The following is a 15,021-nucleotide window of genomic DNA, read 5'->3' as shown; positions in this document are numbered from 1 at the left end:
ATACAGAAGCATTATAATATTTTTGGTCTTATTTTGCATCCCTCTCCTAATAATTCCTAGCATCCTGTTTGCTTTTTTTGGCCACTTCTGCACACTGAGCTGAGATTTCAGCGTATTGTCTACAATGACACCTAGGTCTTTTTCTTCAGTGCTTACTTCTAAAGTGGACCCTAGCATCAGGTAACTATGATTCGGATTATTTTTCTCAATGAACCTCACTTTGCATTTGTCTACATTAAATTTCATTTGCCATTTAGTTGCCCAGTCTTCCAGTTTCCTAAGGTCTTCCTGCAATTTTTTCACAATCCACATGCATTTTGACAACTTTGAATAGTTTTGTGTCATCTACAAATTTAATCACCTCACTCGTCGTTAATGATTTCCAGATCATGTATTAATATGTTAAATAGCAGCGGTCCAAGTACAGATCCCTGTGGCACTCCACTATTCACCCTCCTCCATTGAGAAAAATGGCCATTTAACCCTACCCTCTGTTTTCTCTCCAATAACCAATTCTTATTCTACTCAGGAACTTACATCCAGTGAACCTGGAAGACTTAAGAAGCTAAATCAATAAGCAAAAGAGCAGTAAATCACCTGGACCCTAATAGTATATACTCCAGAGTACTGAAAGAGCTCAAAATTTAAATTACAGTTGTACTATTAGCAGTATGTATTCTGTCCTTAAAATCGTCCATTGTACCTGAAGTTTGGAAAGTGGCTGATATGACACTAATTTTTAAAAAAAGTGGTTTTGGGGTGCTCTAGGAAACTACAGACTGGTGAGCCTGTTGTCCATATTGGGCAAAATGATAGACAACGTAGACTGTAAGCCCACTAGGTACATGTGTGTAATATATATATATATATATTTTTTTTCTTTTTTATGAGATGTGCATGTTAACGCGATTAACGCTTTAAAGATATATAGATATATCTTTTAACTCATTAATCGCATCAAGCTTTTTGCTCCTGGTTTCGCTACCTAGCTTTCTCTCTTTCCTCCTTTCCCAGACTCTTCCTCCCTCTGTCATATTTTTCTCTCTTACCGCTGCCCCCTCCCTCCCGGGTGCTTCTGCAGCTTCTTTCCTACCCCCCCCCCCCCCCCCCCGCCGCAGCCGTAATATACCAGCAGCCTTTTCTCTCTTGCATCTCATCCTGCCCCCCCCCCCCCCATCACACAGCCCTCTGAACTTGCATTAAGCATACGCTGCTCTGTAACCAGAGCCCTCCCTCTCTAGTGTCTCGCCTCCTGAGTCACATTTGTAGGCTTTTGTATTTACTTTAAACTATGCCTGATACTGGATTTTGGATTTGAATTTAGATGACACCTTTCTCAGTAGTAGCTCAAAGGCAAGTTACATTCAGATACAGTAGATATTTCCTGTTCCTGGAGGGCTTACAGTCTGTGTGTACATGGGGCAGTGGAGTGTTAAGTGACTTGTCCAAGAAATGAAGGAGCAGCAGTGGGGTTTTAACCCTAGCTTCCCTGGTTGCCAGCCTGCTTCTCTAACCATTAGTTACAGCTAATACAGATAGTACCTATTCAAAACATGTTTGGTAATCCAACAATAAACTAAAGGCTGGCAGGTATCGAAATGCTTATGTTCAGTGCTTTTTTTGTAGGAAAAAAGGTACCGGTACTCATTATGGGCGGGGTCACATGGATCTGCCCATATGGTACCCACACCCATAGTAGCCACACCCCTTAAACCAGCCGTGGCACATATAAGCAGTATCATTGAAAATACTATACCAGTATAGGAGAAAAAAATAACTTGTGATTTTTCTTTCATTATAAATAATTTCTATAAGTTGTTACAGCTCTAGTAATACCCAATGCAAAATAAGACAGCAGATATAAATTCTCAAATTGGACATCTTCCAAACACTAAAATGAAAATAAAATGATTTCCATGAAAGGTTCTTTGCTGAAGTCTCAACTTCTCTTCCCTTTGTCCCTGCTATTTTACCATTCCCCCTTCCTCTCTCTCAAATACCCTTCATTTTCAGGTAAGGTATGTGTCTGTCCTTCCTCTAACACTGGTGTAACCTTCTCTTAGGTTTCACCTTATTTTGTATGAATGGATGTTTGTGTAATTTCCTGTCAGCAATTGTAATTCCTTTCCGATATCTCTGAAGTTTGTTACTATTGTACACCACCTAGATCTACCCACTAGTTTAAGGCGGTATATCAAGTTTTCCTAAATAAATAATAAGTAATACTGTAAATGAGGTCTCACCAGAGAATTATACAGAGGCATTATCACCACCTTTATCCTGCTGGCCATTCCTCTCCCTATGCACCCAAGCATCCTTCTAGTTTTTGCTGTTGCCTTTTCTTCCTTTTTGGGCACCTTAAGATCATCTCGTTCAATCACACCCAAGTCCTGCTCCTCTTTCGGCTATATTTTTACTGTTTAAATTTGTATGTACGTAATCATATCTCCATATACACCATTCTGTTCTATGCATTTTATGTACTTATTTTTTATGCATTTTAATGTACTTATATTGGTATCGTTTATTTTAATTTGTAGACTCTTGAGGCAGGCGTTTATTGCCAAAACATGGTTCCGTATCGAGTCTTATACCAATAAAGAACATTTTTATTCATAATTTTTTTGTCTCCTTGGAAGTGTCCTGTTGATCACGCTACTCTTCTGTCTCTGCATTCTCCCTTGTAGTGGATCCAGTTTCTCCACTTTTGTGGTTGCTCTTGCCACTTTTAGTTTAGCCAGCTCTAGAGAATGACATTCAAACTCAAACTCCACCTCACTAGTTCCATCGTTTTTAATAAAAGACAATCGCTCGTTTTTTTTTTTTTTTTTAAATCATTTATAATTTTTCATTTTACAAGAGTCACTTGCAAACAGTAATACAGAGATGATTGCACATTAATACAATATAAGAAGAAAACAATCCCAACTAGATATGTGGATTATATACAATCTTTCTGTTTCTTAGACCACAAAGTGAAGAAAAATAGGGAGAGTGAAATAAGACAAGGAGATCAATTAAACAGTAAACAGAAAAAAAGAAAACATGGTATTAACCTGATTATCCCCAGATATTACTCAGCTAATACATTATTCCACATTGATTATCTGGTTGGCTTCCTCAAGACCAAATGCAGCGTATAGTCAGTTCATTTCATTGAGAACATACTTATTGTCCAGGTTTTAGTTAGAAATAATACATCTGATTACATTCTCTCTCTTTTAAAAACCAGAAATTATTTAACGATACATATACTCAAGTCACTAATTCAAATCCCACTGATTAAAGCAATCCCAGTTTTCACAGGCTTCACTCCTTTCGAAGTAATAATTAAGGAAATATTTCTGAGGAAAACTTTAGGAGTCATACCTGGAACTCTGGGAAAAACAATAATCTCGACATTAATCATCCACAAAAACATCCACCTTATTATTCAAAGTTTCTGGTTCATTATTCTTTTCAAGATCATAACCACTTCTTGCTTGTACAGAACTTCATCTATCATATCAATTTTTTCACTCTCAGAGAGGGTTCAGTCAAATTGTCCATGCAACTCTCCAATAAGATCATATCTGAAACAGTTATTTACTACCGCAGTTAGGTCCCGAAGCGCCTTCCAGATGGTATTCAATGTAACCACCATGGAAGCCAAAAACTCCAAGATGATTTCTCTTCAGGTGTTTAGGAGTGGTTCCGCCGATTCGGGTTCTGCTGTAAACGTCCTCCGTTTCAGCATATGCCTCCAACTCACTCCTCCACTCCTTTGGACATGGCGGTTGAATAATTTGGGAGCGATGGAGTTGTTTTTTCAAGTCCAAGAGTGTCGACGCTCCTTCGCCAGCGGTAATCAAAGGACTCGCTAACCCTTTCATCTGTGGGCAGTTCGATGCGCAGCGGTCCCGCACTTGCTACTCAGGGGACAAAACGCTGGCCATCAGCGGCTGACCGCTGGTTGTTCCCTTCCTCTCAGTTAAGGAAAATGCAATTGCAAAGAGGAAATTTACATAAAGAAGACAGAACCTCAGAGGGCAGCTGGGCCGTTGGGCATACGAACTCCAGGTCACCATCTCACCACTCTCCCAGTTTGGGACACTCTTTGTCTGGTTTCTCCTCAGAGGCCTGTGTGATATGGGTAGCCCTTCAGCATAGCCCTCTGAGTCATTGAAACACACAAGCCCCTCCACCACTACAAGGTGGTGTCCCTTCGGAGGGGCAATCACTTGTTTTTTGTATGAATGAGATTTTGTACTGTTGTGGGGGCGGGATGGAGACAAACTTTGTCGTTGTGTTATTCCCTAGACTCTTCATGAACACAGCACTGAACATATCATTCACAGTGTACCACATTTCCATTCCTGCTTGTGTTTGTCTTCCGCAGTCCTATTCCCAACCCTTCATCTATGAACACAGAGCAAATATTTATTAAGCAGTTCTACCATATCCTTATTAGCTTCTACATGTTCCTCCCTTTCACCTTTGAATCTCTCAGTACCACTTTTGCACTTCCTCCCATACTAACATGTTTAAAGAATGTTTTGTTCCCCCCCCCCCCCCCCCCCCCCCATTTTACCATATTGGCTAGTTCTTCCTTCCGTTTGCATCTTTGCTTTCTTGACTATTTTATCAGCTTCTCATAGCTTTTCCAAATATTGTCGCCTGTCTTTCTCTTCTACAATCTCTTGTAGTTTTTCAAGGCTAGCATATTTTTCCTTGCCTTTTCAGCTACTACTTTTGAGAACCAAAGTATCCTTCTTTTCTTTGTTCTTTTATATACTTTCCTTGCAGAAAGGTTTGTCGCCCTTAAAAGAGCTCCTTTCAATTCTACCCACTGCTTTCCTATTTCTTCCAGAAGTTCCCATCCAAATAAGAACTCTTTGGGTTATCCCCCATCTCAACAAATATAGTTTTTTGAAATTTAGGACCTTCAGTTTTGAGTGAATCTTCTCCATGCCTGTTTTAATATTGAACCACACCATCCTGTGATCTCTGGATGCCAGATGAATACTAAACAGAGGCTTCCTTCAACTGCTAGCTAAGTTCTAAACTGTATATTTATTCAGTGATTTCCTTCAGGTTTTCCTTTCAGCTTGACTCTGTGTAGGGTGTGCAAGTAGACAGGTTCTCTTTATGTTTCTGATACCTTCAGTTTGTACTGAATAACGTCTGACATTTGTCTTTCATTGCCCCAAAATCCAGTCATTCATTAGAATAGACTGGCCCAGTGGTATTTACTCCTAGTGCTTGAGACCCACTAACATCTGAGAGTTTCAGGATATCTCTAGTGAATATGCATGACAGATGAATACAGTACACATACATTTAAATCTCTCTCATGTGTTTGTCAGGGATTTCCTGAAAGTTTGACCCATATGAGGCTGTTGATGACTGGGAGCATAGGTCACTGGACTAGCTGATATTTGCAGTAGAAATGTGATTACTGTAGAATTTTTTTTTCACCACTCTTTGTGGCTTTGGATGCAGCTCTCTCTTTTATTCCTCTGGATCATGTTTGGTTTATCAGGGCCAAGTGTTGCTTTTGGCTTTGGTTTTGCTTTTGGCTTCAGTTTTCTCCCCAGGACACTTTGAATAGGTACATCACCCAGATGATTTTACGGACTTAATTCAACAGAAAATTTTATAATTCTGCACAGTACTCCTCCTGCCCCCACCCAGATACTCCTTCATGTGAACCTGGCTGGCAAAGGTTTCTGGGAACGCTCTGGCTGTTCCTGAACCCTTAATGAGAAGACTTGTTCTGAGTGTTACCTCTCATTTTCTTATACCCCTCTTTAACTGCCTTATGTTTATCTGTGGCTCAGTATGTTGTATGAAGAATGGGAGAGGAAAAGAAGGGAATGTTTGAAGCAGACTTGGAGACCTTTTTATGATATTGGTCACACTAGATATGCATGATTATAAAGTTACATACCCTGGGTCTCTAACACATAGACATTTACAGTATCTTATAGATATACTGAAGACTGGAATGATTACAAGGTCTCCAGTATATGCTTAGGAAACCATGGTGTAGAGTGTGAGAGAAGGAAATCATTTTGTGTTCTCGTCTGTGACTGCCTAGTTCATTTATGTATACCTGGTAACTGCTTTGGTTACATCAGTGAATTGAAACATTTTGATTCTTTCTGTATTTCTGGTATATGACTTCCAGAATTGTTTTTGTTCCTTACAAAATCTTCTCGATAGCAATTTATTGAAAGCAGATAGTTTAGCTCCGGCTTTGCTGTGGTTATGATACTGTTTGAGTGAGGACCTTTGACTGTTTTATGAAGGAAGAGCCGAAGGAAGTTAAGCCCCACTCTTTCAATTCAAAAAAGTTACACTGATTAGGAAAACAGACGAGGCAGTCTAGATATCTTACTGTAGATGCATGCATTGAAATGAAGCATCTTGATTTTCTTCAACTGAGCAATATAGACACAGAGATGATCATGTTTGAAAGTAACAATGCTATCACAAACATTTTTTCTTAAAAATAACTCTGCAAGGCACAGTTCTTTACGTTAATAATAAGAGAAAATTAGTGACTATGGATGTGATAAATTGGCTAGCAGTTTTGGAGATTTTAGAATGGTTTCTAGTGCTGTTTCATTTGATCATAAGCATCTGTTTTTCATATATAGAATTGGCTAGTCATGTTCCAGACTGCAATTCTAAAACATGCCCAGCAATACCATTGCCGAGCACCAGTTTGGAATACATGTGGTCGTATAAATTGTGAGGGGAATGCTTGTTCAGGACTAAAACGATATGCTTTTTTTTCCCTCCTGGCAGACACATCTATCATTCTGTTTCAACTCCCCCTGTGTACCCTCCTAAAAATGTTGCCGATTTGAAGCTGCATGCTGGAATATCGTCTCTTCAGGGTTCCGATGCAGTGGTCATTCATCCTGGAGCCATGCTTGCCATGTTGGACCTCTTGGCCTCTGTTGAATCTGCTACTCAACCAGAAGTAAGACAAGACATCAAGGGCTAGGGAAATGTTTTAGCAGGCTAGAGGAAACAAACATTGTTATTTTAGGAGCAGAGAAGCATCTGTTGGGAGAATTCTTTGGGAGCAGTATAATAGGCCAAAAACTCAGAAATACATTCCCAGTTCTATTTTTTAATAAGCTTCTTAGAGATAGTCAGTTAGTATGTAGCACATAGATTGGAAGCATGTGCTAGAAATAATCTACTCTGGCACTGTAATAGACACTGGACAACATAAAATTGCCTCACTTAAACTTTCAGTTTGTAAAAGTTTGAAATTGTCAATTGAAGGAAAATTTCTGGAGTTTATGTATGTGTGTATCTCTTTTAAGTATTTGCTAGTAGCCTTGCAGACACACCAGTGCTATCAAAATTGCTTTTATAACTTATATACATAAATCCTGCTGACAGACTTTATAAGAGAGAATGCTGTCTCTAAATTTAATAAATGTGACTTTGATATGTTCTACATCTTGGCACATTTGCAGCAGTTTTACTAAGTGCATTATGCAGTTAACAAAAGTTTTATCACGTGTTAACCATTAGTACAGACTGCTAAAACAGCCAGTTTGGTAAAAATCCCATGATAACTTCTTATCATAGAATATGACAGTAACTAGGCGGGGCATGGGTGGAGATTGAGTGTGGCATTAGATGCATCTATTCTAAAAATGTTGACATTAATGTGTGGTAACTGCAGGGAGAATGCCAGACACCCACCCCCCTCATTCTAAAAAGCTGCTGCACAACCTTTACAATAACTGCATTCTAGATTTTGTACCTTTTAGTTCAGTAAGTGCAAAACTTACTATACTTTAAAGGGTAAAAGGTCTCCCTCAAGTGTTGGGCCCATGGAAGCTTGTGTAAGACTTTTTTGTTTCCTGATGATTAGATTACACAGGAGTAAGCTAATGCTGTCTTTTGACAAACCCATGGTGGTACCACAAATCCACAGGTGTTTATTCAAAATGAAACCTTTCCCTGCCTTCCTCTAATCCTAGCAATCATATTTTCTTTTCATGTCTTTCATTTTGGATTTCCATTGTTTATTTCTCCTTGGGTATGCTTGTCTTCTTCATAAGTACTGGTGCCTGTGAACTAGGCTTCTTGGCTACTTTGGTCGATCCACAGTAGGTTGCCCAGGGCAGTCCTTGGGGTGCCTGAGAATTGTCTGCAGTTCTGAAGTTCCAGCCTTGTAGTGAACATAAATCCAAATGCAGCTTTGCTATGCTCTTTAAGTAAAACTCTAAACAAATAAAATGGAGGGCAATATCCAGCAGCACTGTATTCAGTTAAAGGTATCCAATTACTTGCCTGGTACAATCCCTGCAGCTGAAGATAAACGGTTATTTTTATCTGGTTATCTCAGAACCAGTGTATCTGTGGTCTTTTTACTACACATTGCAAATATTAACATGTAACTGCAAAATCTCTGTGTTTAAATTTTGAAGGCATGCCTAGCATTTTCACAAACAGTTAATGGGTTAACCACATTGAAGATGAAGCAGATGCACTTGGTGCCTCCTTTTGAGGTAGTGTTAACTGCTCCGTGTTACCTATTGATTTAAAGATTGACGTACTTCAAAAGTACAAGGCACAATCCACACCCATTCCTTTCTCCGTTCCATGCTGTGCAGTTAACTCAGGAACTAGCGCACACACAGTGAGCAGTCCTATAAAAGGGTGCCTATATGGAATCTATTCTTTAAAGGAAAGTAGGTGCCTTCTTGCCTTTGTAGTATACTAGCATAACCGGTTATATACAGGAGTATACAGTTTGTTGTGAGCTCTTATGCCAGCCATATAACAAATATAAACGCTCAGGCCTAGGTTCTGGAGGTATGCAAATAAGTGTTTTACAAGTCAGCTGCTTATGTATAAGCCCTACCCACCTGCAAACCACACACAATCAAAGATGTGCAGAGAGTTACGGAATAGTGTGTAGCCAGGTCAATGGCATTTGCACGTGAATGTGCCGGTCTTCTGGTCATTAATGCATGTATTTTGTGCTTAAATGTTGGCACCAAGTAATGTAATAACCCCCAAGTGTCAAGTCGCTGCATTAATGGTTAGTGTGTACATTTATTTTATTTTATTTTTGTTACATTTGTACCCCGCACTTTCCCGCTCATGGCAGGCTCAATGCAGCTTACATGGGGCAATGGAGGGTTAAGTGACTTGCCCAGAGTCACAAGGAGCTGCCTGTGCCTGAAGTGGGAATCGAACTCAGTTCCTCAGTTCCCCAGGACCAAAGTCCACCACCCTAACCACTAGGCCACTCCTCCACTCCACATGCATTAAGTTTCCAAGTTTTATTAGAATTTTGCTATATGGGCATGCCATCTAGGCTTACTATATATATAGATAGATATATAAATATATAGATCAATTATAAAGATAGAAAAAGTGAGTGTAAAATAGACCAAGAATGAAGGGAAAGGGGGAGAATGCCAATTAATTTAGTGCTGATGCTAATTCCCAAGTTAACGACATAATTCACTTTCTCCGAGGACAAGCAGGCTGCTTGTTCTCACTGATGGGTGACGTCCACGGCAGCCCCTCCAATCGGAAACTTCACTAGCAAAGTCCTTTGCTAGCCCTCGCGCGCCCGCGCGCACCGCGCATGCGCGGCCGTCTTCCCGCCCGAAACCGGCTCGAGCCGGCCAGTCTTCTTTTGTCCGCACTCGGTACGGTCGTGTTTTCGCCGTGTCGAGCCCCGGAAAGTCGACCTCGCGCGTCCAATTCGTTTTGAACGTGTTTTTTTCCTTCGGGAAAGCTTTGTCCTAGTCGGGAAGTGCTCCGGAAACCCCCCGCCGGGTTTCGTGTAAATCCTCCCCGTACTTCCAGCTTTTTTGCCCCGGTAAGTTTTCTTTCGTCGTCGGGGTAGGCCTCTTTTCGGCCTCGGTCGAGATTTTTTCTCCCTCTAAATTTGGTGCTTCAAATTTCGCCATTTCGGCTTTTGATTTCGCCGGCGTGATTTTTCCGCCCATGACATCGAAGCCTTCCAGCGGCTTCAAGAAGTGCACCCAGTGCGCCCGGGTTATCTCGCTCACTGATCGACACTCGTCGTGTCTTCAGTGTCTGGGGGCCGAGCACCGCCCTCAGAACTGCAGTCTGTGTTCCCTGCTTCAAAGGCGGACTCAGGTAGCGAGACTAGCCCAGTGGAACGTGTTGTTCTCGGGCTCTTCGTCGGCATCGGCACCGGGATCTTCGAGTGCATCGACGTCGTCAGCGTCCAGACCATCTTCCTCGGCCGCCCCTGCATCGAGTGCATCGAGGCATCGGGCCTCTGCATCGGCGCCGAGACATCGGATAGCTGCATCGACGTCGGTGGTACCAGGACCTCGTCTGCTGATGTCGTCGGACGGTGGTGCATCGGGTGGAGTGCAGGTGAGGGCTGTCCATTCCCCTGCTGGTGGCGGTGAGCCCTCGGGTGGGTCTCCGCCTACCCTGAGGGCTCCTGCGGTACAGCCCCCCCGAGATCGACCTTCTTCAGTCTCGGCCCCGAGGAAGCGACGGATGGATTCGACGTCCTCCTCGTCGGTGCCGGGGAGCTCCGGTGACATGCTTCGGAAGAAATCGAAGAAGCATCGACACCGGTCTCCTCCCCGTGTCGGCACCGAGAGCTCTGGGTCGCCGAGGGATTCGGCACCCAGCAGGCATCGGCACCGAGAGGACCGCTCACCCTCTGTTCAGGAGGTGTCGATGCGCTCCGCTCTGGACAGCCCAGAACAGCCTCCACGCCCGGAACAGGTACTGACGTCGACGCCTGCATCGACCTCTCAGCCTTTCTCTGCAGCCGCTCTAAACGAGAGCCTCCGGGCCGTTCTCCCAGAGATTCTGGGAGAGCTGTTGCGCCCTACCCCTCCGGTACCGGCGGTGCTTGCGCCACCGGTACCGTCGAGCGTGGCGCCGGCTGGCCCATCGCCCAGGTTGAGGTCCCCGACGTCGGTACCGCGTGCGGTACCGACCGCGGCCACCTCCCAGGAAGGCTCCCCGACTACGTCGGCGGAGGGAGCTTCGCCGATGCGGGCGAGGGAGTCTACCTCTCGACGCCCCCATCGTGGACGGGGTTCCACGGAGTCGAGCAGGGCGAGGTTGCAGACACAGGTCCGTGAACTTGTGTCTGACACCGAGGGTGAGGCCTCGTGGGAGGAAGAGGAAGATCCCAGATATTTCTCTGACGAGGAGTCTGAGGGTCTTCCGTCTGATCCCACTCCCTCTCCTGAGAGACAGCTTTCTCCTCCCGAGAGTCTGTCTTTTGCCTCCTTTGTCCGGGAGATGTCTACGGCCATCCCCTTCCCGGTGGTTGTGGAGGACGAGCCCAGGGCTGAAATGTTTGAGCTCCTGGACTATCCTTCTCCACCTAAGGAAGCGTCCACTGTTCCCTTGCACCATGTCCTGAAGAAGACATTGCTTGCGAACTGGACCAAGCCATTAACTAATCCCCACATTCCCAAGCGCCCCCTGTGTCAGGAAGCCGTCAGCATGTGGCTCTGGGCTCGCCGTCAAGGCATGGTGCTCCAAGCCACATATCTGGCAGGCGTAAACAACAGTCTGGCCGACAGGTTGAGCAGGATTATGCAACCTCACGAGTGGTCGCTCAATTCCCGTGTGGTGCGACAGATCTTCCAGGCGTGGGGCCCCCCCCTGGTGGATCTCTTCGCATCTCAAGTGAACCACAAGGTCCCTCAGTTCTGTTCCAGGCTTCAGGCCCACGGCAGACTGGCGTCGGATGCCTTCCTCCTGGATTGGGGGGAAGGTCTGCTGTATGCTTATCCTCCCATTCCTCTGGTGGGGAAGACTTTGTTGAAACTCAAGCAAGACCGAGGCACCATGATTCTGATTGCTCCCTTTTGGCCGCGTCAGATCTGGTTCCCTCTTCTTCTGGAGTTATCCTCCGAAGAACCGTGGAGATTGGAGTGTTTTCCGACCCTCATCACGCAGGACGAAGGGGCTCTTCTGCATCCCAACCTCCAGTCCCTGGCTCTCACGGCCTGGATGTTGAGGGCGTAGACTTTGCCTCTTTGGGTCTGCCAGAGGGTGTCTCCCGCATCTTGCTTGCTTCCAGGAAAGACTCCACTAAGAGAAGTTACTTCTTTCATTGGAGGAGGTTTGCCGTCTGGTGTGACAGCAAGGCCCTAGATCCTCGCTCTTGTCCTACACAGACCCTGCTTGAATACCTTCTCCACTTGTCTGAGTCTGGTCTGAAGACCAACTCCGTAAGGGTTCACCTTAGTGCAATCAGTGCATACCATTACCAAGTGGAAGGTAAGCCGATCTCAGGACAGCCTTTAGTTGTTCGCTTCATGAGAGGTTTGCTTTTGTCAAAGCCCCCTGTCAAGCCTCCTACAGTGTCATGGGATCTCAATGTCGTTCTCACCCAGCTGATGAAACCTCCTTTCGAGCCACTGACTTCCTGCCATCCGAAGTACTTGACCTGGAAGGTCATTTTCTTGGTGGCAGTTACCTCGGCTCGTAGAGTCAGTGAGCTTCAGGCCCTGGTAGCCCAGGCCCCTTACACCAAATTTCATCACAACAGAGTAGTCCTCCGCACTCACCCTAAGTTTCTGCCAAAGGTTGTGTCGGAGTTCCATCTGAACCAGTCAATTGTCTTGCCAACATTCTTTCCCCGTCCTCATTCCTGCCCTGCTGAACGTCAGCTGCACACATTGGACTGCAAGAGAGCATTGGCCTTCTATCTGGAGCGGACACAGCCCCACAGACAGTCCGCCCAATTGTTTGTTTCTTTTGATCCCAACAAGAGGGGAGTGGCTGTAGGGAAACGCACCATATCCAATTGGCTAGCAGATTGCATTTCCTTCACTTACGCCCAGGCTGGGCTGGCTCTTGAGGGTCATGTCACGGCTCATAATGTTAGAGCCATGGCAGCGTCGGTAGCCCACTTGAAGTCAGCCACCATGGAGGAAATTTGCAAAGCTGCGACGTGGTCATCTGTCCACACATTCACATCTCATTACTGCCTGCAGCAGGATACCCGACGTGACAGTCGGTTCGGGCAGTCAGTTCTTCAGAACCTGTTTGGGCTTTAGGATCCAACTCCACCCCCCGAGGGCCCTGTTTGTTCTGTTCCAGGCTACACTCTCAGTTAGTTGGTAAATTTTTTAGGTCAATCTCAGTTATGTCCTCGCCGTTGCGAGGCCCAATTGACCAATGTTGTTGTTTTGAGTGAGCCTGGGGGCTAGGGATACCCCATCAGTGAGAACAAGCAGCCTGCTTGTCCTCGGAGAAAGCGAATGCTACATACCTGTAGAAGGTATTCTCCGAGGACAGCAGGCTGATTGTTCTCACAAACCCGCCCGCCTCCCCTTTGGAGTTGTGTCTTCCCTTGAAGTGTATTGTCTTGCTACATACTGGACTGGCCGGCTCGAGCCGGTTTCGGGCGGGAAGACGGCCGCGCATGCGCGGTGCGCGCGGGCGCGCGAGGGCTAGCAAAGGACTTTGCTAGTGAAGTTTCCGATTGGAGGGGCTGCCGTGGACGTCACCCATCAGTGAGAACAATCAGCCTGCTGTCCTCGGAGAATACCTTCTACAGGTATGTAGCATTCGCTTTAGTAAAAAGGATCCTTACCTGGGTATGTTTTGCCAGATAGCACTGAATATCTGCACAAATTGGCTAGCACAATTGTTTTACCCCACATAGTTAATTGGATACATTTAGGCCATACCTTGAGTTGTCTGGCCAAAATTCATATGGGAAGGGGATGAAAATGCAAATCAGCAATTGGTCTGAGTAATTCTTGAATTTACGTGGACACACCCCTCTGCAAAAAAAAAAGAAAGATTTTTTTAGTGTTTGGGTTGCATGTGCAGATTGCAGAATTATCACGGGGTGTCTTAGCATGTCCAGCGGTAAGCCTTTTAAGCTGTGGTAAGCACACACTAGTGCTTACTGCAGGTAAAGGACCTCTTGGTGTGAAACAAAGGTGTAAACTATTTTTTGCATGGGTAAATAACAAATGAGGCAAAAAAGACATGCAGTATGTCTGCATGCAAATCAAGTTCCAAAACAGAAAACAATTCACAGTAGATCACAGGTGTGAAAAATTCAATTAGGTACAAATCTGATTAATTTATTATATTTAATAAGAGTAAAAAATTAAAACAAAATATCAAAATGTCAACTTGTTAAAAGGATATTCAACTAAAACCCAGTGTGGCAGTGTTTAGGTCAAGCCTGTGTCAGGGCATACAACGTAAGAAATCTGTAAAATCCAATAAAAGTCAAAATATGATTATATACGTATGTAAAATGTGTATAAAAATACCATACGTTGAAAACATACCAAAGGTAGTGAACGTAACATTTAAGATTCCTGTTTGCATAAAGCCAAAGGGAAAGAACCTAAAAATCTTTAAAATATAAGAATTGTATAAAAATGTCAACATTACACTAATCATACAGAATTGCAAAATGTTATATATTATGGACCAAGGACTAAAATTTCCATAAATGTAGTCCATAAAAATGATCATTTCTTAATTGCTTAAAAGCATATCATTATAAAAAAATTCTCTAGTATTCCGAACTTCAGTGATACAAATAAACAGCATCAAATAATTTAATACTACCATTGTGTATCTGCATTCCATGCACATACATGTGCACACACGAGTTTCAAGTTTATTAAACATTTGATATATCGCCTTTGAATCGTATGTAATTTAACCATAGGGAAAAGAAAGAGAGGGAACTACTTTCATTAGATAAGAACATAAGAATAGCCATACTGAGTCAGACCAGTGGTCCATCTAGCCCAGTATCCTGCTTCCAACAGTGGACAAGCCAGGTCACAAGTACTTGACAGAAATCCACAGTGTAACAACATTAAATGCTACCAATCCCAGGGCAAGCAGTGGCTTCCCCCATGTCCATCTCAATAACAGACTATGGACTTTTCCTCCAAGAACTTGTCCAAACATTTTCTAAACACATACGCTAACCGCTGTTACCGCATCCTCCGGCAACAGGTTCCAAAGTTTATTTTTTGAGTGAAAAAATATTTCCTC

The 15,021-nt window shown here is 43.9% G+C and overlaps 1 protein-coding gene across 5 annotated transcripts in view; it reads left to right on the top strand.

Annotated features, from left to right (window-relative positions):
* WDFY3 (WD repeat and FYVE domain containing 3) overlaps positions 1–15,021 on the top strand; it is a 655,707-nt gene that overhangs the window by 274,678 nt on the left and 366,008 nt on the right. For all 5 annotated transcript variants that reach the window (XM_030190597.1, XM_030190598.1, XM_030190593.1 and 2 more), the window contains one exon: positions 6,793–6,970. In XM_030190597.1, coding sequence (XP_030046457.1) covers positions 6,793–6,970 — 178 coding nt within the window. The remainder of the gene's footprint in view (positions 1–6,792; positions 6,971–15,021) is intronic.

Source organism: Microcaecilia unicolor, chromosome 2 (genome assembly GCF_901765095.1).
Source record: "Microcaecilia unicolor chromosome 2, aMicUni1.1, whole genome shotgun sequence".
Taxonomy (NCBI): Eukaryota; Metazoa; Chordata; class Amphibia; order Gymnophiona; family Siphonopidae; genus Microcaecilia; species Microcaecilia unicolor.
This window is presented reverse-complemented; position numbering and strand designations above follow the sequence as displayed.